Source organism: Amblyraja radiata, chromosome 13, assembly GCF_010909765.2.
Source record: "Amblyraja radiata isolate CabotCenter1 chromosome 13, sAmbRad1.1.pri, whole genome shotgun sequence".
Classification (NCBI taxonomy): Eukaryota; Metazoa; Chordata; class Chondrichthyes; order Rajiformes; family Rajidae; genus Amblyraja; species Amblyraja radiata.
The window spans coordinates 33,722,228-33,749,083 of NC_045968.1; the positions used below are offsets into that span (position 1 = coordinate 33,722,228).

General features: G+C 43.8%; 1 protein-coding gene across 5 annotated transcripts in view; it reads left to right on the forward strand.

Moving 5' to 3' along the window:
* Positions 1–26,856, forward strand: part of tp63 (tumor protein p63) — a 109,293-nt gene that overhangs the window by 59,229 nt on the left and 23,208 nt on the right. For 4 of the 5 annotated variants that reach the window (XM_033031688.1, XM_033031690.1, XM_033031692.1 and 1 more), the window contains 2 exons: positions 1,279–1,323; positions 4,165–4,416. In XM_033031688.1, the coding sequence (XP_032887579.1) occupies positions 1,279–1,323; positions 4,165–4,416 (297 nt within the window). The remainder of the gene's footprint in view (positions 1–1,278; positions 1,324–4,164; positions 4,417–26,856) is intronic. The other variant, XM_033031691.1, reaches the window with a different exon arrangement.

A 26,856-nucleotide genomic window follows, 5' to 3' on the forward strand; every position in this document is an offset into this window, starting at 1 on the left:
CTGCTCACCTGGCTAGATGTGAATAATCCCAGAAGAATATTTTGAAATACTGAAGTTTTTCCTCGGTGTCCTGGACAATTTCCCTTGACCAACACCACAAAACATTATTTATCTGTTAGCAAATTAGTTGCTGTGTTCACTGCTTTTAAATCATTAACTAAACGTCAAAAGTACTTCAATATAAAGCATTTACAAGATTCCTAGTTTGTGAAAGGTGGTAGTTAAATGAAAGTCATCTTGTATCAGTGTAAACATTATTCTGAAATATTTCATTGCATCTTTTTTATGGTGATCTTGCGAGATGCCACCTTGCTGCAAAATTCTATTTAAGGAATTTTTTTTAAAGTAGTTTCTCTGATAGTGCACATGGCCTTACAGATTCCCAAGAGACATCCATCGGTTCAACATATTATCAACATTTGTCTGCTGTTCAGGTCTTTCTGGGGGATTGTTTCATTACCTGAGGAGTTTCAGAGAGAACTGAACCCTGAAATTATCAGCGAACCTCCCACTTCTGACTGTGATGGTGAAAAGGTCATTTTTAAAGCTGCTGAAAATGTGGGCCGAGAATGCTGCACCAAGTAGCCGAGGAACATTGTGACAGTGTCCTGGCTAAGACAGTTTGGCCCCAACAATCACATTTGTCTTCCTCGACGTGCAGTGTGACTGTAGCCAGTGGAATGATTTCCCTTTGATGCTCATTAATCTCATTAACACACGAACATTACATTTGGTTAAATACAATTTTAATGTCAAGCTCAGTTGTTCTAATTTCACCTCTACGATTTATTGAGACTTTGGTAGTTTTCCACCTTGCTGGCATTCTTGGTGTTTGTTCCTGGATGGTAATTGTGTCGTGTGTAATAGGTCAGGCTATCGGCTCGCAGATGGAATACATTTCTGCAGCTCCTGACTACCCACAGCCAGTGACACATTCACTTGAATAAAAGTTAAATTATATTTTCAAACTTGGAAATCTCTGCTCTACGTGGTGGTTATATACTGAGAAAATGGCCGTGCCTTCTTGAGGATAAGAGTCGTTATGTTGGTGGGAAAACTCGAGTTAGTGTTAGCAAGGACAGAGTTGATAATGGGTGGGCAGGGCATGGTGAGAATAAATTGTGGGGAGCAGAGTCTTGGACAATGATAGACCATGTTAAACAGTGTTTTAGATTATTTTCCATGCTGAGGTTGTATTTTCAACATACACGCAGTCAGAAATAATGGTTGCACTGTTTGAAATAATTTTAAATTCTGTTCTTTTTCTTTGACATTCAGTATTCACCACCGGCTGGACAGCATCTTTCAACTGACGGGTGGAAGGTGCGTAAGGGGGTGGGGCTAGGTTTTTCATTGTCTGACTTAGTCATTTGTGTAAAGTATCAGAAGATTGATGAATCAGAATTGAGAAGCAAAATAAAAAAACAGGATAGATTGGTGCAGTGATGTAATTGAGCTAATGTGTGTGATGCTGTGAGTGTTTGCATGGTTATGCTCCAGGCTCAGACATCAACCACTTTACTGAGCACAAATGTTTTGCTCAGCACCACCACCGCTCTAGGAAGGGTGCAGGCCAGTGTGACGAGGACGCTGTAAGGGCAGGTGAAGCGCAGTGTGAGGATTGAGACCGAGATAAGGTTGTTTGCTCCAGTAGAAGATTCCAAGGGGAAATGTAATTGAGCTATGTTGGTAATGGGGGCTTGGATAGGTGGGATCCTGTTTCTTTAGTGGTGATGTCAGTGTCTGGAGGGCTTAGGTAGATTAATGGATGGATTAGAAGGAATTAGTGGAAGGATTAAAGGGGAGTCCGGACAATTTATGTTGCATCCAAAAAGTGTGGGTGCTCAAACCCACGTAATCAGATGGTACTTGATGAATGCTTGAAGAGTCATAACCTATGAAGCTATGGATCAAGAACTGAAAGTGATCTCCTTTGGCTACAGTAGACATAATGGTGCAATTGGCATTTTGCTATACTAGTATAGTATTCACTAGTAATATATTTGCTATACTAAGCCTATGAATAGATGTATGCAGTCCCAGTGATATTTAAAATGGTATAGGCACAAAGCGCTGGAGTAACTCCACGGGTCAGGCAGTCTGAAGAAGGGTCTCGACCCGTAACATCACCCATCCTTTTCCCCCAGAGATGCTGCCTGACCCACTGAGTTATTCCAGCACTTTGTGTCATTCTTTATAATAAACCAGCATCTGCAGTTCCTTGTTTCTATATCTAAAATGCAATTGGATAACCTTGCTAATATCCATTAAGTTGATTAATCAAGTCACCTCAATAGTTCAGTTTGTATCCATATTCTGTAGGTTATTTCCCAGAAGAGTCACCTTCTAGTTTAACATACAATAAGCAGCTTGTTGGGTGCTGAGGTACATCTGCTGTAAGGCTCTGGCTCACTTAAGGCATGAAGAGTCGATGACTATTATTGCAGCTGTAATTTGAGAATTTACATTTACCAGACGATGATCTCTTGTATAAAGAGACGTTTGACGTCTTTAGTCAAAGACTACTGTTGCAGGGAGGGTCCCGAGTTTTTTTAGATGGTTACTGTCGACTTGGATCGAGGTGGATGACTGAGCCTGTAGTATGCTTGCTGCTGTTTTATATAGTAGTACTACACATCACATTTGTGCAGGGAGCATTACCTGGAGATTTGTTTAAGAAAGAAGTGCAGATACTGGAAAAACCTGGAGATTTTGTTATTTCTCCATTTTGTAAACGGATACATTCTTTAGCTGTAAAATATTTACTAAATCAAATATCCCGTTAATGCAGTAAAGGAGCCGGATTGTCTGAGGAGCCATAGGTTCTGGTTTTGTTCTCTGAAGGCAGGTGCATGGTACAAAGGTATTATTTGCACCATTGGGTTGTAAGGGTTGAAGTTAGATGTCTGTTTATTGGTATCATTGTTCTTGCTGATTAACTGCACTGATCCTTCTATACCAATGCTATGTGAGGAACTGTATAATCTACAATAATGCATGAAGGCAAATTTTCTTACCTCGGGAGGTTTTATCCTAGTCCTTTATTAGACATCACAGAGAATCATTTCATTGCCTGACTAGTTAAATTGAACCAGTTGTTGTTTCTTCACATAGGAGAGCTGAGGGAAGCAACACAATGAAACAATTTTGTATTAAACAGAGTGATAAAACTCTGGGGAAGTAAGGAAAAATGTTTTTGATATAAGCTGTTATTGATAGGTGTCAAAGGAAAGGCTGGCACAAATCACAGCTGCTCCACGCAGAAACTGCTTAATATGTCAAACATTTTGCTGAAGTATTTATGTGTCATTGTACTTTAATAGGTGCCTATCGACCATGATTACGTCGCAGTTTATCTGCTTGTGAGGTGTGGTGGGCAAAAGTGATGAATGCATTTCAGTGTAGAAATCTCCAGATGCCAAATTTTCCTTGTATGCCCATAAATTGCATGGAATATACAACAGAACAGTACACCACAAGAACAGGCCCTTCAGCCCACATTGTCTGCGCCAAATATGATGCCAAGACAATCTGCCTTATCTGCCTGCTAGTAATCCATTTGCCTATGATATGAATAAAAGACAGCTTTAAACTTGCAGGGAATGCTCAGCAGTCAATCAGCATCTGAGAAGGCGATTACAGTTGCTGACCATTCATCAAAGTTGATTGGTACTAAGGTTCAGGCTAGTTGACCAAATGGCTTTGGATTTTGAACCATGCATTTGAAACAGAAACATCTGAGCAACAATTCCATTCTGCCCCATCTGCCTGCTTTGCCTCAGTAGGAGTAATCTTTCATCAGAAAACAGAGCAAACATTTTCAGCATTGTAAACTGCAGAATGGAAGGTTTGATCAGTGGAGCTGTTTAACTCTTGTTAGAGCAAGCGATTATTTCTGCTAAGATGCTTCATAATAGTGCTTTTAATTGCTTCATAATAACTTGTGCGTTGGTGAATGAAATGTTTGAATTTTGAATACCGTATCTTAGGTGGTTAGATTGTGATTTATTTGGCTGATGCTCTTTATGCACTGTAAAAAAAATATATAAATTCAGTTTCCAAAAAATATTGTTGTGGATATCCTGATTAGTCATTAAACACAGGATGTGCTGATGTGAATATTACTAATGCCAAGTTCTCTCTCTTTCTCTTTATCCCCTGCAGCCTCAGTTCACGAACTTGGGGCTCCTCAACAGTATGGAGCAACAGATACCGAACGGATCATCCTCCACCAGCCCCTACAACAACGACCACACTCCCAGCATCACAGCACCCTCGCCATATGCTCAGCCCAGCTCCACCTTCGAGGCTCTCTCACCATCACCAGCCATCCCATCAAACACAGATTACCCAGGCCCACACGGGTTTGATGTGTCATTCCAGCAGTCCAGCACAGCCAAGTCTGCCACATGGACAGTAAGTTATCTCAACCAACAATTTCCTGGTACATGCACTGAATTTGATGTTCACCATATATATGACAGCTTTAATAGCATCCAAGTCAGTGGGTAAGCTTTGGTTTCTAATATTAAAAAATACATCTGCCTTGAAGGTTTGGTCAAGTTTGTGAAATGGGCAAAAAAGGAAAAATTGTGTTTATTATTTTAAGATGATACATTTTGGAAGGTAGGAACAGGGGCTGGGATTAATCAATAGAATAAGCTTATAAGTATGGAGAGACAGAACCAAGTGTTTACTTGTTTTACAAGTGTCAATGCAAGATTCAGATCAGTGCATTGTCATATCCACCAGAGTGCAATGAGATTCCATGTTCGCAACAACCGATTCCAGCTGAAATTTATAACTTGGAAATATTGAAGAGAGAACAAAGAAGCAATGATAGGTTTACTCATAATCTTGTTATACCATACTTGGAGCTTTGAGGTTACCTCCAGCCATGTGTGAGTGGAATGGTAACAGAGTTACATGGGATAATGGTGTTTTCTTACAGTAGAAGAGGGAAAAGGAGTGGCAGTTTCCAAAGCCGAAGCATTTTGCTAATATGAATAGGAAGGAAATTCCTGCTTTGGAGAGAGAATAAAAAGGATCAATACTCAAAATGTTTATTTGTTTTGAGTATTACGACCTCGCTTTGGGAAAAGCTTTTTAATTGATTCATCTTTGGCCTGCCTGGTTTGTCATATAACCAGTGGTATCAGACAGGCCATTTGTACCTTCCCCTATGCAATCACTGTCTTAATGTGATCATGAGCTAACTGGTCAGTAAGCATTCGGAATAATGTAATCCCTGATGATATTATGGTCCAGATTCACAGTCAGTAGCACAGCAAAGGCATTTGCAATGCCTGTTTATGTGTTTACAAGATGTATGGTTGTTACTGGCAAGGCCACAACTTGTAGTCTCTCTAATGTGCCTAGAACCATTCCTGGCATTGGTTACCATCGGGCATCAGTTAAGCTGTGTCCTTGGTGTCCAGATGACATTTAAGGGCGCTCACAGACAGGAACATGGACATTTTCATTACTTTAAAATAGACATTTTAAAATATAATGATTTTTATTATGGCGTATATTTTTTAAATAGGTAATTAGAGCCAGATGTTGAAACGGTGACTATACATTATAAACTCAGTTGGACCTTGTGTAATAAGCACAACATTATCAGGCCAGCGAGTTCAAACGGAAAGTGCTGAAAACATTCAGCAGGTCAGGCAGCATCTATGGAAAGAGAAACAGTAAATGTTTCCGGTCACAAACCCTTTGTCAGAACAGTGCAGTTGTTCAGAAATACTTTGATTTTTAACGCTGCTGGGCTTCCTTGATTCCAGGGTAAAATGCTGCAAACACAGCACCCTGTGGAGATGAGAAGAAATGACCCACAACAGGTTGCTGATCCTCTTGTGTGGTGAAAGCAATTGACAATAGTTTCACCATTTTTGCAACTACCGTAATTCTGCTCAAGCAAAAATAATTTTTATTCATCAGAACCGGTGAGCTGTCAAACCACATGAGAAACAGCAATATCAAACAGAACCAGATCAAATGTAATAAAAAGGAACAGCAGGCGTTGGTTTAAACCAAAGATAGCCACAAAATGCTGGAGTAACTCAGCAGGTCTGGCGGCATCTCTGGATAGGTGATGTTTCGGATTGGGACCCTTTTTCAGAACCATGTTTTCAGTTAAATTCTGGTGCTCACGTTCTTTAGGGAAAAGGCATTGAAAAAGACAGATGGTTTGTGGATATAACAATGAGTGATGCTGAATCAGTGGACGTAGTTGAGCATTTCATAAATACAATGAAATGACATGAAATGCCGATGGAAAGATAAAAGTGAATGGAAAGCTCAAGTCTTTTGCAGCATCATTGGAATTGCTGTAATGTGATGTGATTACAAAATTAGAGATACTGGAAATCCTTAGCAAGTTAGCATTGATGTCAAGTAAACTAGAGTGAATGGGATTGATCACTGGACTTCCATCCGAATGATCAGCATTTGAAGAAATCTGTTTCCTTCTCCACTTAGAGGTAGAATGTTTCCAGTGTCTGAGGATTCAAGGATAGAAAAGCTTAAAGGATTGAGAAGAGGGAATAAAATAAACTTCCTGACTCACAACCATGAGTCTGTGGGATTAGAGTCATAGAGCTGTACAGCATGGAAACGGACCATGGGCTGGTCTTATGTCTGCATTTGTCTTGGCTCTTACTAAACAGCGAACTCAAATTTATAATATACTTGGATTTATTTGGAGTGTACCGTGTTTATGGTCTAAAGGAATTGTGTATTGTTTCAATTAAAAATGCTTTGGGATAACATAACATATGACAGAGACATCACAAATGGACAAAGTACCGAAGAATTTAATTTTGAGTCTGTTCTCTGTGTGCCAATAGTATATCAGTCGTTGCGTGGCAGACAGTACTCTGGTTTACTGCTGTCACATTGGTTGTGAATTGATGAGAACACTTTCGGAATCAGTGCAGCTGGTTCTATGAGCTGGGGTTTTGGACCTTCATAACCCTGTAGGAAATAGCTTGGCTCTTTGTTCTCCATTGATTCTAAACTGGGATGCCCAGGAATGATTCTGCTTTAGACTATTCTGTCTTGCTGTTTGTGAGTGGCTAACCCTCTCTCCCCAGGACACCATATTTGAGTCCAGACTTTATAGTTTTCATTCAAATACTTGAGCTAAAGCAAGATGCAGCATGCACAGAACATCTGCTACCAGCCCATTCAACATGTGACGAGGCACAAACTTGTTTCTGTGCCAAGACCTGTTATGACTTGTTTTTCACATCAAGTACTTCTGAACATCAGGCACAGTACCTGGGATTCTATAGATTTCACAATGTTTTGGAATGCCTGTACACTGAGGAAAAACCTCTGAAATGGAAATCAGAAAAGGTTGAAAATCAAATGCGACACATTTACAGTATCGCTCCACAGCATGAAACGGGGGCTTCCTTTGGCCCACTTTATCCATACTGATCAAGTTGTCACACTGTATACAGCATGGAAACGGGCCCTTCGGCCCAAATAATTCATACTTAGTAAATTTGCGAATGAAACAAAAAATATTGCTATGGTGGTAGTACACAAGGTTATCTCTGGTTACAAAAGGATCTGATCAACTGGGCCAATGAACTGAGAATGGCAGATGGAGTTTAGTTTATTATTTGAAGGGGACCTCTGGGAAACACATTTCACACACAGGTTGGTGAGTTGATGGAACACGATGCCAGAGCAAATGTTAGATCCAAGTATTTGTCACAATATGCACGTACAGTAAAGTACATGTGCAATGAAAATCTTGTTACCAACAGTTTTACACACAAAACATAAATTATCCATAACTTATACAAGACAGACAGTGAAGATAAAAAGATGCAAAAACAAATCAGTAATGCTAAATGCAATTAGAAAACGAGTCTAGATAGTGCAAGAGGTGGTCTGTAGTGTTCCCTTGGGTTAGGGCTGTGCAGGCTGGGTTCAAGAACCTGACGGTTGGTTGTCGGAAAGTAGCTGTTTCTGAACCTGGTGGTGTGGGACTTCGGGCTTCTGTACCTCCTGCCTGAAGGTAGCAGCGAAAAGAGAGCATGACCCAGATAGTGAGGATCCTTGATGATAAATGCTGCCTTCTTGAGGCAGCGCTTCATGTAGATTCTTTAGATGGAAGAGAGGGCTTTAACCGAGCAGAGAAACGCTCCATTGGATTGTGTTCCGTAATTCTTCTGAAACGTGGTGCTCCCATTAAAAGACAGGTCCACTTGCTTCGAGAAATGTAATTAACAGATAGAATCTTTGTTTGTCATGCAAGCAGGAACCACCTACTCGCATCCCATTTTCCTGCTGTTCCTTCACCCCTGTAATATTTTCCTTTGTGCCCCTCCAGACTGAGGTTTCCAACTTTTAGGCATCAGCAACAATGCCCAGGGATGTTCTTTGGGTATCGCTCATCACCATTCTTTCCAGATTATGGGCTCTCCCTCCAATTGTACTTTAAACCCTATGTGGTTACACTGAAACATAGAAACGTAGAAAATAGGTGCAGGAGTAGGCCCTTCGGCCCTTTGAGCCTGATCATCCAACTCGGTATCCTGTACCTGCCTTTTCTCCATACCCCCTGATCCCTTTAGCCACAAGGGCCACATCTAACTCCCCCTTAAATGGAGACACAAGAGACTACGAATGCTGGAATCTTGAGCAAAAAAACCCAAACTGCTGGAGGAGCTCACCAGGTCAGGCAGCATCTGTGGAGGGAAATGAGCATACATTGTTCCGGGTCAGGACCCCTGACTCCTCACATCAGTTTGTCAGCTCACACATCCAGTGCAGAGTCCTAACTTCAGAAACCACACTATAACACCATGGACATGAGATAGGTACTGGGTACCGTGTGGCATTGGCATCCCTGTGCCCTAAGTTATGTGGTAAACATATCTTGCATCCAATTTAATATCCCTTGTTTTACCTGAAGCAAAAATGATCACTTTGACTGAAGCGGCACTTAAATGTTAAATATAGCTGAAAAAACTGTAACCGAAGGGCAAGAGTTTTGAATAAATAAAAGAATAGCATTATTTATTCAAAATTCTTTCCCTTTGGTTGCTGATTCTCAGCTATATTTAAGTACTGCTTCAGTCAAAGTGATCATTTTTGCCCTTTCCCCTTACCTCTGTGAACCGGTGTTGTTTTTTTCCAGACACCAGGCAGGTGTGTGTGTTTTTTATAGTTTGAAAGAAAGGCTCTATCTGCCTGACACATGAAACAGATTTCAGACTTTGCAGGACATGACACTACTTGCAAGCTATGCAAGAGAGGCAAGACCAGAGGCGCCGGAGAGCCTACCAACGCGTCCGTTTGTGTTGTAACTTGCCTGTGTCTATCGCCCACAGCGCGAGTCTGGGCGAGGGAAGCTACCTCCATTCCAAAAACCTACCTGATCAAACCTGTCCTGCCCTGGCTGAGAAACTTTGAAGTAAACAGGAAAAATTACTCACCATAGTCATGTGGCTTACTGGAAGATTGGAGCATTGATAATCCAGTAAATGTTCCAAAGAAAACCCATCATTGCCACCAATGACGCTTCTGTGTGATACTGATCTTTGCAAACATTCTGGGGTCTTTCCTACTGATAGGTTTAAAACTGTGTCTGCAGGTTTTATTGTGGAAAATATTCTTTATTTTAAAATAAATTGCAAGTATTTATGGTGTGTCCAGGTCACTATTTTAAGTGTACGACATCTTTTTCTATTTGTTCCTATCAGCAACACGTCAACTTTTTCTTCACAAACATTCCATGACCGACAAATCCAAAAGGGTTTTACACGGTTCCAAATGCTCATTGTATAAAGGTGGAAGGTCCTCTTCCTGTGGCCACTCTCTTTGGAGCCCTAACTGGCCTGTACCCAGCTTCAGAGCATTTCTGAGCAGAGAGCATAAATGTGCCAGTCTGCCACAGTTGGTTGTGGTCAGCTGGCATCAGAAGATAGCATGTTCAGAGAAACTAGAAGCAACTCAATCGCCTTGCTGATCGTCTAGCAGCAGTCATTGTTTGTCTCGGGATGCAAACCTATGAACATATCATGGGGCAGAGTCCTGCTCAGGATAGTTCCATAAACACCATGTTTCCCTTTCCAGACTCTCTAGACAAAATAACAATCCCAAAGGAGATGTATAACGGTCTCATCCCCTGCGCAACTGTCTCGAGGACAGCGTGTGACGACGCTGTGTATGAAGGACCTTACAAGAGGAGCCTTTTTCACCATCAGCCAACTTGGGTCCTGGTGCTTGTTTGAAACTTCTGGTGACAAGGCTTTGCATGAGATCACAGGGTGCTCATGGAATGTTTAGTTTAGAGATACAGCATAGAAACAGGCTCTTCAGCCCACCGAGTCCACACCGACCAGCGATCACCCGTGCACTAGTTCTATCCTACACACGAGGGACAATTTAACAGAAGCCAATTAACCTACAACCTGCACGTTTTGGAATGTGGGAGGAAATTGAAGCAACAGAGAAAACCCATGCCGGTCACAGGGAGAACATACAAACTCCGTATGCGCAGCACCCGTAGTCTGTTTCAAACCCAGAGCTGTAAAGCAGCAACTCTACCGCTGTGCTGCCCCTAATGTTTGAATGTCTGACTCGAGATCCACATTCTCCTTTTCCTGTAGGCCTCCAGAGAATTCCTGGGTCATTAGGGTAGGGGCCATGCTGGCTACATTTTTCTCACCCCTTCTCAGAGCATCTCTGCAGATGAGATTCATTTTGGATCTGCAAGCCAAGTGTGTGACTACTTCAACAGAGAAGTGGGGAATGAGTTGCACCAGTACTGTACAGCAACAGCAAGAGCATCTGGCCCCTGACAACCAGTTTCTTCCCCATCATCGAGAGGGAGCAGATCATCATTCCCACATTCTCATTTTTTGCTTTGTTGGCTTTGAGCTGCACCCATTTTTTTGATGCTGCCTTGGCAACTGCACTCCCTCCCAGCACCCTCACAAAATCATCTTCAGCTGCAGGGTGTGCTGCAAGACTGGATGTTCCTGCCTTGTTACCAGCTGTCATTTCAACCTTTGCCTTGTAAACTTTAGAAAACACTCCCAAGCTTAGAAGTTCTGAAGAATAAAAGTCTCACTTCTGCCTTTTAAATCCAGATGTCTATTGTATGACTTGATTGACTGTGGATGGTTTAAGTCTAATCACTAATATTCAAAACAAGCAAGGAACCAGAAATACAAGTATTGCCATTGGATCAGATGTGACTGTGCTTACTTTCCTACACTTTAGGGATTATTTAATATTTTACCAGGCTATTTTCTCATGTCATGTTTTCCTAACTGACTGGACACATGAACCTAACTCTTTGTCCTTCACGTACTAATTGCCCAGTTCACAGCCTTCGGTTCTATAATTTCTCTTCATCTCCAGCATTTGCCCAAAACATACCCAGAATAAGTTGTCACCATGCCGGCACTGTGGCTGCCTGGGACTGAGGGATGGTAGGGACTGAGGGAGCATTGCACTTTTTTTCCCAGTATAAATATGACATTTATTTCCCTCAGCAACATAAATCATTCTTTCCCAAGTTTACGGCAGTGCTGATTACACAACAAACAGGCATGTTAACATGAAGCAGAGAATTATTATAATCTGTGATCACTCTCCTCCCCTTCATACCCTCAATCGTGCAGCCTCCCCAGGAGGATCTGTAGATCAGTACATCTGAATTTAAAACTTTACTGATGTGCGGATTGAAGGTGTTTGGGGACTCAGACGGTCAAGCTCTGCGTGGAGCTGCTGACAGCCCCCCCCCCCCCCCCCCCCCCCCCAACCGTGGCAGGGCACTATGCGAAGGGAAGTACTGTGGGAGCGCTGCACCACAGGAGGGACAGTACTGAAGGAGTGCCACACTGGGAGGTTTGCAACGACTGCTTTTGGTCAGAGCCAGTTTCTTCTCGGTGGAACCGCTGATCGTTTAATACCACGGACTTCAATGTTGCAGTGGAGGCCAAGTCACTGGATGGATTTAAGAGAGAGTTAGATAGAGCTCTAGGGGCTAGTGGAGTCAAGGGATATGGGGAGAAGGCAGGCACGGGTTATTGATAGGGGACGATCAGCCATGATCACAATGAATGGCGGTGCTGGCTCGAAGGGCCGAATGGCCTCTGCCTGCACCATTTTCTATGTTGCTTTTTGAGTGGGTCTATTAACCACAAACAGCAAATCAATGTTAACTTCAACCTTTTCTGTGAGGCAATATGGCTAATTGACCTTGTGTGACAGAATTCCACAAATTCGCCACCATCTGAATAATTTCTCCTCGTCAGTGCTAAACGTTCTTCTCCACATTCAGAGACCGCGATGCCTGGCTCTACACTCCCAGCCTGGGGAAGGATTGTGTCACAATGTTGTGTCTTTTGATGAGATTGCCTCTCATTCTTCTAATCTGGATTTGATTGCTGGTGACAATCTCTCCTTGTGTGGCCGTCTGCTATATCTAGGATAGAATCAAAAAGCTTAGATAGAATCACTCAGCAGATCAGGCAGCATCTCTGGAGAAAAGGAATAGGTGACGTATCGGGTCGAGAGCCTCCTACCTGGGACTACTCTGGGGAACCTTTGCACTCCCTGGATGGCAAGTTCAGGTTGAAACACTAGCCTACCATTCCATGGTACAATGTGTTTTGAATTTGTAGTATAGATCTGTACTAAATAACAAATTCTATTTAAGAACTGCACTAGTTAACCTAGCAGGGCAATTTCTACCATCTCAGCCAACGTTGTTGCCGACTTACAGAAAGTTTGGGTGACAGACAGTTCTCAGAACCCTGCGTGACCTGCGGAGTGTTTGCACTTAAAGAGAATCGATTCCCTGGTCAGAGGAAGATGATGGGGTAATTTCTGTGGTCCAGCACCACTCAGCTCCCAAGCGAGCCAGATTAGAGTTCCAACCTGTGTATTCTTCTTTAGTTCAGCATATGGGAATTGCAGAGTACTCCAGATGTGGTCTCACCAAGGTTGTGTATAGATGTAGTAAGCTTGCTGTACCGTATCCTGTGACACCTGGTAGGAAAACAGAAAGGAACTCAGCGGGTCAGGCAGCATCTGTGGAAGGAATGACAATAGACAAAGGAGTAGGCCATTCAGCCCTTCGAGCCAGCACCGCCATTCAATGTGATCATGGCTGATCATCCACAATTAGTACCCCGTTCCTGCCTTCTCTCCATATCCCTTAACTTCGCTATCCCTAAGAGCTCTATCTAACTCTTGAAAGCGTCCAGAGAACCAGCCTCGTGGACAGATGATGTTACGGGTAAGGACCCTTGGGACATGGAAATTGAATGAGAAACAGAGTATGCTTAACTAGAACTTGTACCAAACTAATCCCATAATAGCTCTCTCAGTCAAGACCCACACGCATGTCCTGACCACTAATAAGGCAGTTAGTTCCAGGCACTTAGGAAAGCTAACTCTTCAGAGAATGAAAGTGGCAGCAACTGTCTGATGTGCTGTTACTGCTTTGTTGCTCCTGCCATTGAGTTGGAGACTGCAATCAGGGTTGTTGCTGAGTCGCCCACTTTCTCAGCACTTGCAACTGGTAAACCGGTCTGCAGCCACAGGGAACTGAGCAAGTTGGAGTTGGGTGAATTCAGAAGCTTTCTCCATAACACCACCTCCTGGATTGAGTTTGCATTGCAACAGTTTCACACAGCTATTTCCCTACAGACATAAAGGCATTTTTGTGGTAATTTCTAAGCAATGTTAGTTATTTTTTAATGTAGCCAAAATAATAACATTAAAAGCACAGTAATACCAACATTTAAAAGACATTTGGACAGGCACATCGATAGAGATGTTTAGAGGGATACGGCTCAAACAGACAAATGGGCCGAATGTAGATGTGGTATGGAAGGTTGGGCTGAGGGGGCAGTTTCCATGCTGTATGACTATGACTAATGCCATATTTGTAATGATATGTGGATCCAAAAGGTTTTGATCAGAGAGAATGGTAATGTCAGGTAGAGATCAAGGGTCTTTATTGTATTCAGTTTTTGTAATTTGCCAGCAAAGTCAGCATTTCATGGCCATTCTTTTAATTCATTTCATGGCCATTCCCCGACAACATTGTATAAATTGCTTCCTTGAACCATTTCAGTTCTTCTAAAGAAGCTACCCCCCAGGACTGATGGGTGAGGGAGTTCCCCGGTGACTAGGATTATGTTAGATTTCTATTTTCATGGGCATTCTGCCTATGTCCTATGGTTGGAGGTTTGAGGGCTGTTATAGATAAGTCTAGATAAGAAACAAACAAATGAATTATACAGGAATACAATCGATATTCCCGCAGCTCCGCTCTTGCCCCCCTTTCATAACAAGGACAGAGTCCCCCTTGTCCTCACCTTCCACCCCATCAACTGTCGCATACAGCAAATAATCGTCTGACATTTTCGCCACCTCCAACGGGATCCCACTACTGGCCACATCTTCCCATCTCCACCCCTTTCAGCTTTCTGCAGAGACCGTTCCCAACGCAACTCCCTGGTCAACTCGTCCCTTCCCACCCAAACCACCCCCTCCCCAGGTACGTTCCCCTGCAACCGCAGGAGATGCAACACCTGTCCCATTACCTCAACTCCGTGCAAGGACCCCGACAGTCTTTTCAGTGAAGGCAGAGGTTCATTTGCACCTCCTCTAACCTCATCTATTGTATCCACTGTTCCAGGTGTCAACTCATGTATATCGGCTAGACCAGGCACGGTGATAGTTTCGCTGAACACCTCCGCTCAGTCCACCTAAACCTACCAGATCTCCCGGTTGCTCAGCACTTTAACTCCCCCTCCCATTCCCAATCTGACCTTTCTGTCCTGGGCCTCTTCCATTGGCAGAATGAGACCGAGCGCAAATTGGAGGAACAGCACATCATATTTTGCTTGGTTAGCTTACACCCCAGCAGTATGAACATTGACTTCTCTACCTTGAAGTAGTCCTTGCTTTCCCTCTCTCTCGATCCCCTCCCCCTTCCCAGTTCACCTACTAGTCTTACTGTCTCCGACTACATTTTATCTCTGTATGCCCATTCGCCTGACATCAGTCTGAAGAAAGGTCTCGGCTCAAAACGTCTCTCCAGAGATGCTGCCTGTCCCGCTGATTTACTCCAGCATTTTGTGTCTACTAAATGAATAGTATAGATGGCACAGAACACAGCTAGTTTATGGTGGTGGTGGAGGAAATTAATATTTAGGTTGACTCAATATTTATTTAAACTCAGTTCCTTTATGAGATAAGAGTTGGTCACAACATAATGTTCAGCACAGGCACTGTGGGCCAGAAGGCCTGTTCCTGTGCTGTACTGTTGTTCTATGTGGTCCTTGATAGTGTCAAATTTCTGGTGTCGTTGGAATTATACTCATCCAGGCCAGTGCAATATATTCCAGTGCTTGCTGCAGACAATCCAGCATCTGAACTGCTTTTGAAGGTCCAGTTGAGTTCCTGATCATTGGTGAATTTACAGAAAACTCTGCTTTAAGTGTCGAATAGGTCAGGAGGACACATTATTGGCAACAATGCTGAATACAAGATTCAACTGTCAGCTCCTTATGCCAGTTTACCCACTAAACAAAAATCAGATTCATTTCTGGTTTGCGATGGGAGAATCAGTGATGGTAATGTCTTAATAGCCAAGTAGTTTAGATTAGTAGGTGTAGGTGTTAGAGTAGGTGTTTAGATTTAGATTTTCTAAACACAATGTTACTTGCCACTTGCCATAGATAAGCTGCGAGTTGGTATTTACCCATTCAGTTCCGAGGCCACCATCGGAAAGAAGTGAGGAGCCATGCTTGTCCTTAGCCAGTAATATTCCATAAAACGGCATCACTGAAAGAGCAGACACTGTGAGCTGTAGATGTTGGTTTACAAAAGCGCAGTGTACTCTCACATTAGGGTTTATCTACAATGGGGTGAGTGCAGTGAAGCTATACCAGATCACTTCTTGGGATGGCAGGTTTGCTCTTCTGAGCAAAGATGAAGCTGGCTGGGCCATTAGCTCTTTTTAGAAAAATGAGGGGTGATCTTATTGAAATATATAAGAGGTGTTGAATGGTATAAATAAAGGCACGTGCTGATAGTTGGGGAAAGAGGTGGAACTAACAACAGAAGATGAGATGCGATTGATAGAAGTAACCAGATGATGCATTCTAATGAGATAGGACAGTGAAACAAATAAGAAAGGTGGGGATGAGCAAAGTAGGGAATCGTGGAAGGAGTGGCTCCTGCGGAAAGCAGAAAGACAGGGATGGCAAGATGTGACTGGCAGTGGGGATTGTGTTGTAGCTGGCGTAAATGTTGAAGAATCATGTGCTGGATGCAAAGGCTGGTGGGGTGAAAGCTGAAGACCTGGGGCACTCTATCCCTGTTCTGTTTGCGGGGAGGCAGGTTGAGAACAGATGTGCCGGAAATTGAGTTGCGGGAAGCTGGACCATCAGTCACAGTGCGGGGGGGAAGTTCATTTCCTGAAGGAGGAGGACAGTTCCAAGGTCCTGGAGTGGAAGATTCATCGCGGACAAATGCGATGATCCATGATCTAGAAAGAAACAAAACGAGCCTCAAGGTCTTCCTGATGGGGAATGGAAATGCATTGGGAGTGGGCATCTGTGGTGAAGATGAGTGCAGTGGGCCGAGGAATTGGAAGTTGTTGAAGAACATGCGAGATGCTCTAGATGCTGGTATGAAGGGACTGGATAAATGGGGAGACAAAATAGAGTCTTGATATGAGAAGATGAGTTCAGTGGCGTAAGAGCAGACTGCCAGGGCTGGTGTGGGAGTTGGAGTTGGAGATGAAGTGGGTGGGGAGGTGGTGTGACATGGCATGGTCAGAGGCAGGGGGGGAGCTGTGGCACCCAGCAGCATTCGGGGTCCCGTTCTGGGGAGCAGTGAGATTGGGGTGGGCATTGGATCCAGGGAGATGACGTTTCCCTTGGCTACCACCACCATCTGTGTGGAGTTTGCCTGTTCTCCCATTGACCGTGTTGATTTTCCCAGGGTTCTCCAATTTCTACCATATCCCAAAGACCTGCGGGTTGGTAGCTTAATTGGCATCTGCAAATTGCTTCAACTCTGCTGGTGAGTGGAAGAATTTGGAGGTAATTGACGGGAATGTAAGGAGAATAAATTACAGAGAACATGTACTGGGAACAAGGACTGGACAAGCTAGATGCAGGAAAAATGTTCCCAATGTTGGGCGAGTCCAGAACCAGGGGCCATGGTCTTAGAATAAAGGGGAGACCATTTAAGACTGAGGTGAGAAAAAACCTTTTCACCCAGAGAGTTGTGAATTTGTGGAATTCCCTGCCACAGAGGGCAGTGGAGGCCAAATCACTGGATGGATTTAAGAGAGAGTTAGATAGAGCTCTAGGGGCTAGTGGAATCAAGGGATATGGGGAGAAGGCAGGTACGGGTTATTGATTGGGGACGATTAGCCATGATCACAATGAATGGCAGTGCTGGCTCGAAGGGCCGAATGGCCTCCTCCTGTACCTATTTTCTATGTTTCTATAAATGGGATTGCTATCTGGGATGGCATAAACACCACATAAACAAGTCAAAGACCAATTCATCTTTGGATATGAAGAGATTTGAGCACGTGTTGGTGCTGAAATGTGGCAGTCAGGTGAGAGATCACCATGATGTTACTGACTGGAACAGAAGGAGTGAGGGATGAATGGCTTGCCAGCTGATTGTTATGCTCTGCTCTGTTGCAGTTATGCTGCCCCAGATATCTACCACAACATTTGTATTCTGCCCCATCCATAGTCACACTTTATTCTATTTACTTCTGTAAACCTTCAAAAAGTATCTTTTTGAATAGCTTTCCACGATAACGAACCTCTGCTTTCGTGAACTAAATAAGCGAGTTTGGTTTTCTGAAAAACGCTAGGAATCATGGGATTTGCCAAGGTCACAAGCGATAAAAGCTCGGCAGCTGTGCTACGGCATGGACACAGACCTGGACCTCATCCGTGTCTCCGGCGCCGCAATTGCTGCCGAACCGCCACTGGACCATCCCCGTCCCCTCCTGAGTGCCCCCAGAGCACGAGAGCGGCGCCCACAGCCATCGCGGAGAAGCAGCGCTAAATCCAGCTCAACTCTGCCGGTCTCACCGGGTTAACCTACCAGCCCTGTCTGGACTGACGGGACACCACCTGTGCAGTTAGCGTTGCTTCTCCGCGCTAGCTGTAAGTCTGGTGCCGTAATTTCCGTAAGTCCAGGAAGGGCTGTAGGTTAACCCGGCGAGACAGGCAGAGTTGAGCTCGACTTAGCGCTGCTTCTCCACGCTGGCTGTGGGTCTGGGGGCGCCACTCCCGTCTGACTCCCGACGTCTCTGGTTGCCCCTGGACGGGGGGGGGGGGCATTTGGGAGGGGGGGGGAGATGGTCCAGTGGCGGTTTGGCAGCGATTGTGACGCCGGAGACCCGGGATCGATCCTGGCTGCGAATGAGGCGCAGGTCTGTGTCCATGCCGTGGCAAGGCTGCCGAGAGTGATTTTCGCTTGTGACCTATGACCTGAGTCACAATACGAACTCGCTTATTGCTTTACTGTTATTGATTCAAAATTGTCAAAAGTTGGTCATTAACATGTTCACCTTTGCAATAAATGTCATTATGTGCTCAGCTACCAAGCTAACTTGTGTCTGCTCTTGCATGCAAAGAATTGCATTGGCAGGCTTCACAAAGAGCGTTTAATCAGAGATTAACCTGAAACCAGCACTTTCAGACATTCAAGTGAAGAGTTGTTAGCTCACTGATCCTTTGTGTGCAAACTTTGAGGCCCATTCTGTGTCAAGAGTGGTCATATCAAGCCTGTACAAAGCTTTTATATTACAGAATATGTTTGCACACCAACTCTTGCTAACAGTGTGGAGCAGATTAAAGAAAACAAGTTTTTTTTGATGTTATACTCTTTTTAAAAACTTGGTTAGTGTCTACTCATGGAATAAAATTTATTGTAAACTTCAAGTTTCAACCAATATCAGCTTATTTCTAAATTGACTGGAGAACCCAACAAGTATGTTGTAAGTTGAAACACCTTCTAACAAATCTTCCACAAAGTATATTGAATTATGAGAGGTACAGATGGGTAGATAGTCTTTTTCCCCAAGGTGGAAATATTAAATATTAAAGCACATGGATTTAAGATGAGAATGGGAATGTTTAAAAGAGATTTATGAGACATTGCTAGGTGCCTGGAACGTGCTGCCAGAGGAAGTGGTGGAGTAGATACTATAGGAAGGATTAAGAGGCATTAGACAGACACATGAGCAGATAAAAATGGAAGGAAATAGACAATGTGCAGGCAGATGTGCAGTTAAATGAACAGTGTAGATATCAAGGGCTGAAGGACCTGTTTATGTGCTGTACTGTTCTATGTTCTAGCCATGGGCCATGGTAAAGGCAAACTTTAGATTCTTTAGATGTGTCCCAGCCTTGGTGATGTGTATGAGCTGTGTTCATGAGTGTGCAATGTGTGTTTCATTCTTTTGTTTGCCTTGGTTAGATCCAACACTTCACCTGGTATCAGTGCTACCTGTCCTCAACATTCCAGCCCTCCCGTTTATGTCTTTCCGGGACTGGATTTGTGATCATTTGAAGGGGTGCTGGGGGAGCTTCCAAGAACCATGAGTGTCCTCACGAGTTTAAGCAATGAGCATTATCTGCCATGGGAATCTCCAGAGCTTTAACATCAAAGAATGAAAAGTAAATTTCATCATGAAGTCTGGATTTCCAGCAGAAGGGGTGAAGTTTGGGGCTGGATTGTCTTCCCAGGGATTGGGAGACTAAAATCCCATAATTTAACTTCAAGAATTTGAACTTGTTTAAACATCTCAGTAGCGTTTAAAGACTACTTGGAAGTGTGGTTAAAGGACAACGACCTGCAGACCAAGGGGTGCTGGAGGATGTGATTCAGCAGTTGACTCGTGGTGCTCGGGTACTATGGGCTGAATGGCCTTCTGAAATGTAAATGTTCGGTGATTCTGTGACTAATGGCCACAATTGAACTTAAGTAATACTCCATTAGGTTCACTGATGGCCACAAGGGAAATAAACCAAGTAGCTTTGCAGATCAGGACCATGTGTAACTGATTCCACACCAAGCATAGTGTGACAGTTCCCCTCTTAAACATCCCTCGGTTACCCCAGGGTTTATGCTTCCCACGACACCCAGGGAGGGGCAATAAATGCCAGTTTTGCCAGCCTGTGTGTGAAACTGTTTAAATGATGCGAAAAGACAGTTGGGAAATGTAGGAAGTTGAGAAATAATAGAAACCTCCTTAGAGGCTTATGTGAAAAGCCCTCTTGCTTTTCTCTGCCCCCCCCCCCCCTTCCTCTGTCTCTCCACCATCCGCTCCAGCATACCTCTGTAACCTATACTAGAGCCCACCTCCATCCCCCAGCCCACCCCTCGTGCCAACCGTGTTCTCTACCATTCTGCCCCATTTACTCCACATACCTTCTCCCTACCTCCCCACTCTCTTGTCTGTGACTATTTCACCGTGAATAAACGGCTGTATTTGGCTGCAGTTGAAGTTTGGGTGGCTTCTGCATTCCTCATTATGTTGGAAGCGTGGCTGGAACGTGGCCAGACCTCAGGGTGAGGCTTTGCCTGAAGCAGGGGGTGTGTACTCAGCAGCCAACTGTTAACCCTGTGTGTACCGCACTGGAAATAGATGGCTGTTTTTTATCGACTCTGGGTCTAAATCCTGGCACTTGTTTTGCCTGCAGAACCTGTGGAGCACCTTCTCCAGAAGGACTGCAGCGGGTTGCAAATTGGCTCAAAGCCTCCTTCCTGAGGACAATTCTGGATCGGCAATAAACGTTGGCCACCATGCCAACAATGCTCAAATCCTGAAAAATATTGAAATAAACAAGACCTGGCAAGTTTATCTCTGAGCAAGTTTGCCAGTCCTTCTAACAAAACCATGGCTTCTTCCAGCCACTTCCCTGACTTCTGTTACTTCTCCCCAGCTGCTGATGTCCTGGAGCTGGCTTCTCTGCTGAGCCACTTGCAATGAACGGTCAGTGGACAGCCCAGTAGTGGGATGGACAAGACCAGGGCATGGGGGGGATCCCACAGCCCACGGCACTCCCTGGCTGCCTGGCATGGCACCATGTGTGCTCTCAACTTTTCCATAGATTTACTGAGTTGCTGATACTGTCCCCATTATCAGTACAATGAATAAAACGCTATCAGGATACAGCCTGAATTACAAAACCAAACATTGTTTGAGGGACTTAGTGAAATGCACAAAACTTAATCCCCTTACATGTCTTAGTTCCCTTTCCTCTCTCTGCACAACATTCCTCTTGCTTTCCAGAGATAGATTTCATAGCAGCTCCCCCCTTCTGATCAATACTGTGAAAACAAGTCACACACCTGTGGGTGTGAACTTGTGTTACGCACTGGCTGAAAGCCCCTGCTGTTCTGCTCTGCTGAAAGCAGTCAATGGAATGTACCTGTGTTGTTTGTTTGTTTTCTTAATGGGGTCTGTGAACAAGACAAAGTCTCAACAAATAGACTCTTTCTGGTCTGTGTTTCGGTGCAGATGTCCTGCCATAACTTGGAAGGGATCCCATTGTGAGCCCTGTAGCCCACTTTCACCAGAGAACGTAAGGAGGAGCAGGAATGGAAGCAGGAGAATTCATTGTGCCTGCTCTGCCATCACTGTGACTGTAGATGGTCTTTTGCCTCAGCACCACCTTCCTGTATTAATTAGAAGGACATAAAGCGCTGGAGTAACTCAGCGGGTCAGGCAATATCTCTGGAGAACATGGATAGGTGATGTTTCAGGTCGGGATCCTTCTTCGGACTGAAGAAGAGTGCCGACCCGAAACATCACCTATCCATGTTCTCCAGAGGTGCCGCCCAAAGAAGCACTTGTGTCCTTTGTAAACCGGCATCTGCAGTTCCTTGTTTCTACTTCCTATTCATGTTTCTTGATTCCTATATTATCCAAATAGTTATGACTCTGTCTTGCCCTGACCTTGCTCACTACATGGCCTGTCTGCATCCTCTGAAGCTTCTCTGCAGTCTCCTCGCAAACAGTTTTGCATCACAGTGGATGTGGATGTCTTGCACTTTATTATATGATTGTGAATAGCTGGGGCCATCAGCATCAACCCCTTCAGCAGCTCCAGTCGTTTTTGGAAAGTTCAAATACACCACCCAACACAATTGCTTTTATCTACTTTCAACTCCAAGATATCAACATATTTCACTTTCATAAATCCAATCTTGTTTATTATTTTCCTATCACCATTTTCCTTATTACTGATGTTGAGCTTACTGCTCTTTTTCCTCTATATTTGCACATCACCTGCTACCTTCCAGTCGGTGGGAGCCATTCTAGGATCTGTGACAGTCTGACGGGTGGCAACCATGCCTCCACTGTTTTCATGATTGCCTTCAGACCCCACAGATGCAGGTTGTTCAGTCCTGGAGATCAGTCAGCCTTCAGGCTCATTAGTTTCTCCTCCATCATATTTGTTAGGCAATGCAAATGTCTTTGACCTAATTCATTCCAGACCTGTTATACTTCAGTATTTCCAGGAAATCTTCAGTGCCAGGTCTGTTATGACAGGCAAAGTGTTTGTTTAATTTCTCTGCCATTTCCTTATTCCATAGTTGTTTTTTCCCATCTGATTCTGAGTGGCAAAACAAGGTTGCCCTTTTCTGTTGCTTAACCCAATATTGCCTTCCTCAAGGATTTGCGAATGAGTGGGTAATCATATTTGATCAAAAAGGTTCTCAGTGATGTATGTTTGTGAGTGAGTGAAGTATGGCTATTGCTAAAAGGGATTTTTGTTTTAACTTTAGAAATCTTTCAGGAGTTTGAATCTAGGGTCAAATTGTCCTTCAGAACACACATACACACACACGCACAGACACACAGACACACACACACACAGACACACACACACACACACACACACACACACACACACACACACACACACACACACACACACACGCACACAGACACGCACACAGACGCACACGCGCACACAGACACACACACACACACACACACACACACACACACACACACACACACACACCCACTAAATTAGTTTAAAGTACGACTTTCCAATCTGATTAGCAGTCTCACTAACTTTTCCTTGTTGGAGACTATGTAAATGGGAGTGTTTGCTGTGTGCAGCTGTTTGGGAGTGCAGTATTACCAGTGTTTAGCAATTCTTGCCCTGAGGGTTTGGCATGTGCATTAATTCTTTTGTGGTTGGTTTAATGGACATATCCTGTCGCGTGGATACTGACAAGTTAGCCGTGTCCAAGACCCACCTGTCTGATGTCAGCACCTGGGAGTATCAAGAACGTTGCAGCTTTGAAGTAATTTATCGAGAGACTGACAGCTGGCAGCAGCTGTGAGCTCAGTAGAAAAGAGCTAAATGCTCTGAGGGCATCTGATCCAACATCAGCACAATTGTTCAGCATTTTTTTGGAGGAACACACCTTGACTGGCGGCGCATTGCACAAGAAGGCAGGTGTTAGCTGACAGGAGTTGGCACACACACATGCGCACAGGCAGAACTTGCAGACAAAAGCATTTTCTGTAACCCAGTGTCAAAGGGCATGAGGTGCTTGTGACCAGGGTCTGAGGAAAGCAGGGGGTCAGAAACTGAGGGGGCAAATGAATGAGCAGGGGGTTGGAAACTGAATAACACAGAGGTGCAGTAAATAAACAGAAAAAAATAACAAAGTCCTGCCGTTTGAATCCTGATAATGGGACTAACAAGGGACAAGTAGTGCTACTGCCCCACAAAGGCCTAGAGCACACATGGAGTGGTAGGCAATGTAGGGAGATAGTCATAGAAACTTAGTCAGGGAATCGGATTTTCTGGGAGTTGGTGAGATTCTATGACACAACAAGGCTGCTGTTTGTGTTCTATGATTATCTGGAAATGTGATAAAGATTGCAGAGGTCTGAGGTGGCCAAATCTCGGTGCTCTTGTCCATGGCGATCAAATGGCTGGTGCACAGGTGCAGCAAATAATAAGGATAGGTTTTCATTTATCGCTGGGGAATTGCAGACAAAATATGTTTGCCTGGGGCTACAGTTACCTGGGGCATGAGCAGACCACGTATCAGTCGGGTTACTGAGGAAAAATATTAATAAGTTGGAGGTAATTCTGAAGCCTGGAATGGGCAGATGAGGAAAGGTTGGACACTGGAGGCATGTATCTACTAGTGTTTAAAAGAGTGAGAATGGATTTATGTGAAAGTAGCAACATCCCTCAGTTGCATTTATCTGGGGCAGTGGCCTGAGAGCAAGCCAGAAGGGTAAAAGCACGGGAGGAAATGGGATGGAAAACTCATGAACTGCATGACTGAGTGTAAGAAATTAAAGATGGCGGAAGATACAATTACGGGAAAGGCGGAAACAGTCCATAGTCCATAAATCCTGCAGACTTATCCTGTCTGTGGTCATCGTCAGATTACAGAGCACCCATCTACAGTCAATTCACGTGCCAGACAATAATGATATCCAACAGGAGAAAACCCCGAGAGTGACCTGTGACGCATTAGTAATATGAGAATATAGCCACTTCCCTCAATTAATGCCCTGAGCAATGTTACTGCCCGTTTAGCTAATACCATGAGTGGGACGAATACTATAAACGGTCAACATGGAAAGTCTGCAAATATAAAGTACTCTTTTTGCATTGGCATTGTTTAGAAAAGTTCTCAACGGATTTAACCCGTTATCCTTCCAGTCACGGCAATTTGTTGCTCCTCTGGACTGAAGGTTTTCAGCAAAGAAAATTAACTGATTTTACCAAACATTAATTAAAAAGCAAAACATTCAGCTCTATTTTAAACACATCTCAGTCTGTGAAATTAATTTAATTTGAATTATGTAATGTTAAATTTGGTGACTTTAAATCATTTATGTAGCCCAAGTCCTTTGACAGCCTTTGACTCAGTCACGAGCCAGTGACTGGATTCCTCAGCGTTGAATGAAAATCTGTCTGAAGTACATCTGCACAAGTAAACAAGTGACACCGCTCAGAGAGCAGTGTTAGACCCTTGTTTAGTAAAAGATTATGGAACAAGCAAACCATAATGAGGTCAAACTGAGGTATAGAATTACAGGCACAGCCAGTAGAGCAAGAAACTTTTATCGGCACAACAACTAATCTCATCCTTGCCGACAGACCCAAGTGTGGCCATGCATTTATTGGTGAATGTTATTGAGTCAGCACAATAAATGCAGGGTGCTATGGTGTTACAATTGAAGCACCACTTCTTGCCTGTGTGTGTCATTGGACAAAACTGATGTTAACTAGTTGTCCACAACATACACAGGTAGCTTGGGTAACTCGTGCACTTGACCAGCGTGTCACTACTCTGCGGAACTGGCAAGTTGTCAGGTGTTGGACTCAGTCCGGAAGCCATAACTCTGTGACCAGTTCCTGCCAATGCTTTGTGATTCTGCAGCAGAGTTTGTGTCTGGAAGAGGCTGAGGGCAAAATTGAACTTCATGTTTTTACTTACTAATCCACGATGTGGACCATGCAGGTAATGCCAGATTTACTGTCTATCTCTCATTGCTCCTGAATTTAGAAGTTAACTATATTATGGGTCTTGATTACTGTGATAGATTTACCACCCTCAGTGCTGGCCTTGTTCTCATTTTCTATGCCCGGTGAAGTTGTGCTTTTAAAACTGGTTAGCCTTGGCCAGAGATTACATTTTTTTACGTTCAAAACAGAAACATTCAATATGTTTACTCAATGGCAGTCCGACCAATTTGAATACTATTATTGCCAACACATCTGACCCATACTTGTGTAGCTCAGTTACAAGTTGGCATTGCCAACAGTGTCAAACATGTGGCATCCATGTGGTCATAGAATTGGCTGTGGAGGTTTACACTCTCCAGATCTCTGAATGAGTTGGTATGTTAATACAAACCAGCTACATGATTAAATCGAGGCACAGCAGGCCGCAATTAGAGTCATACAGTGTGGAATCATGTCCTTCAGCCCAACGTGCCTATGCCAACCAACATGCCCCATCTACACTAGTCCCACCTGCCCCTATCCCTCTAAGCCTATCCTATCCATATAACTGTTCAAATTTCTCTTAAACATTATGGTAGTATATGCCTCAACTACCTCGTCCAGCAGCACATTCCATATACTCACCAAGCTTTTGTGTGAATGCTATAATCTGGAGCAAAAACAAACCATTGGAGGAACTCCACTGGTTCCAGTATCTATGGAGGCAAAACATTTCTGGTCAGAACCCTACATCAGAATTAATTCAAGGTTTGAGCTCAGTTTTCTTAGTATTTTCACACCTCCTGCTACCCTTTCATGTGTGAACCACACTAGATCCTAAATGTAATAAAAATGAACTGCAAATACTGCTTAATACCAAAGATAGACACCCAATGATCTCCAGAGATGCTGCCTGCCCTATGCTGAGTTACTCCAGCACTTTGCATCTATCTTTAGATCCTGAATATGTTGTTTTGTCACATTCACGCTCCCTGGATCATTCCAAGCCGGGGTAGAGTAACCACAGTTACAATAGAGAATAAACAATAGCTGCAGGAGTAGGCCATTCGGCCCTTCGAGCCAGCATCGCCATTCAATGTGATCATGGCTGATCATCCCCATTCAGTACCCCGTTCCTGCCTTCTCCCCATATCCCCTGACTCCGCTATCTTTAAGAGCCCTATCTAGCTCTATCTCTATCCAGAGAACCGGCCTCCACTGCCCTCCGAGGCAGAGAATTCCACACTCACAACTCTCTGTGTGAAAAAGTGTTTCCTCGTCTCAGTTCTAAATGGCTTACCCCTTATTCTTAAACTGT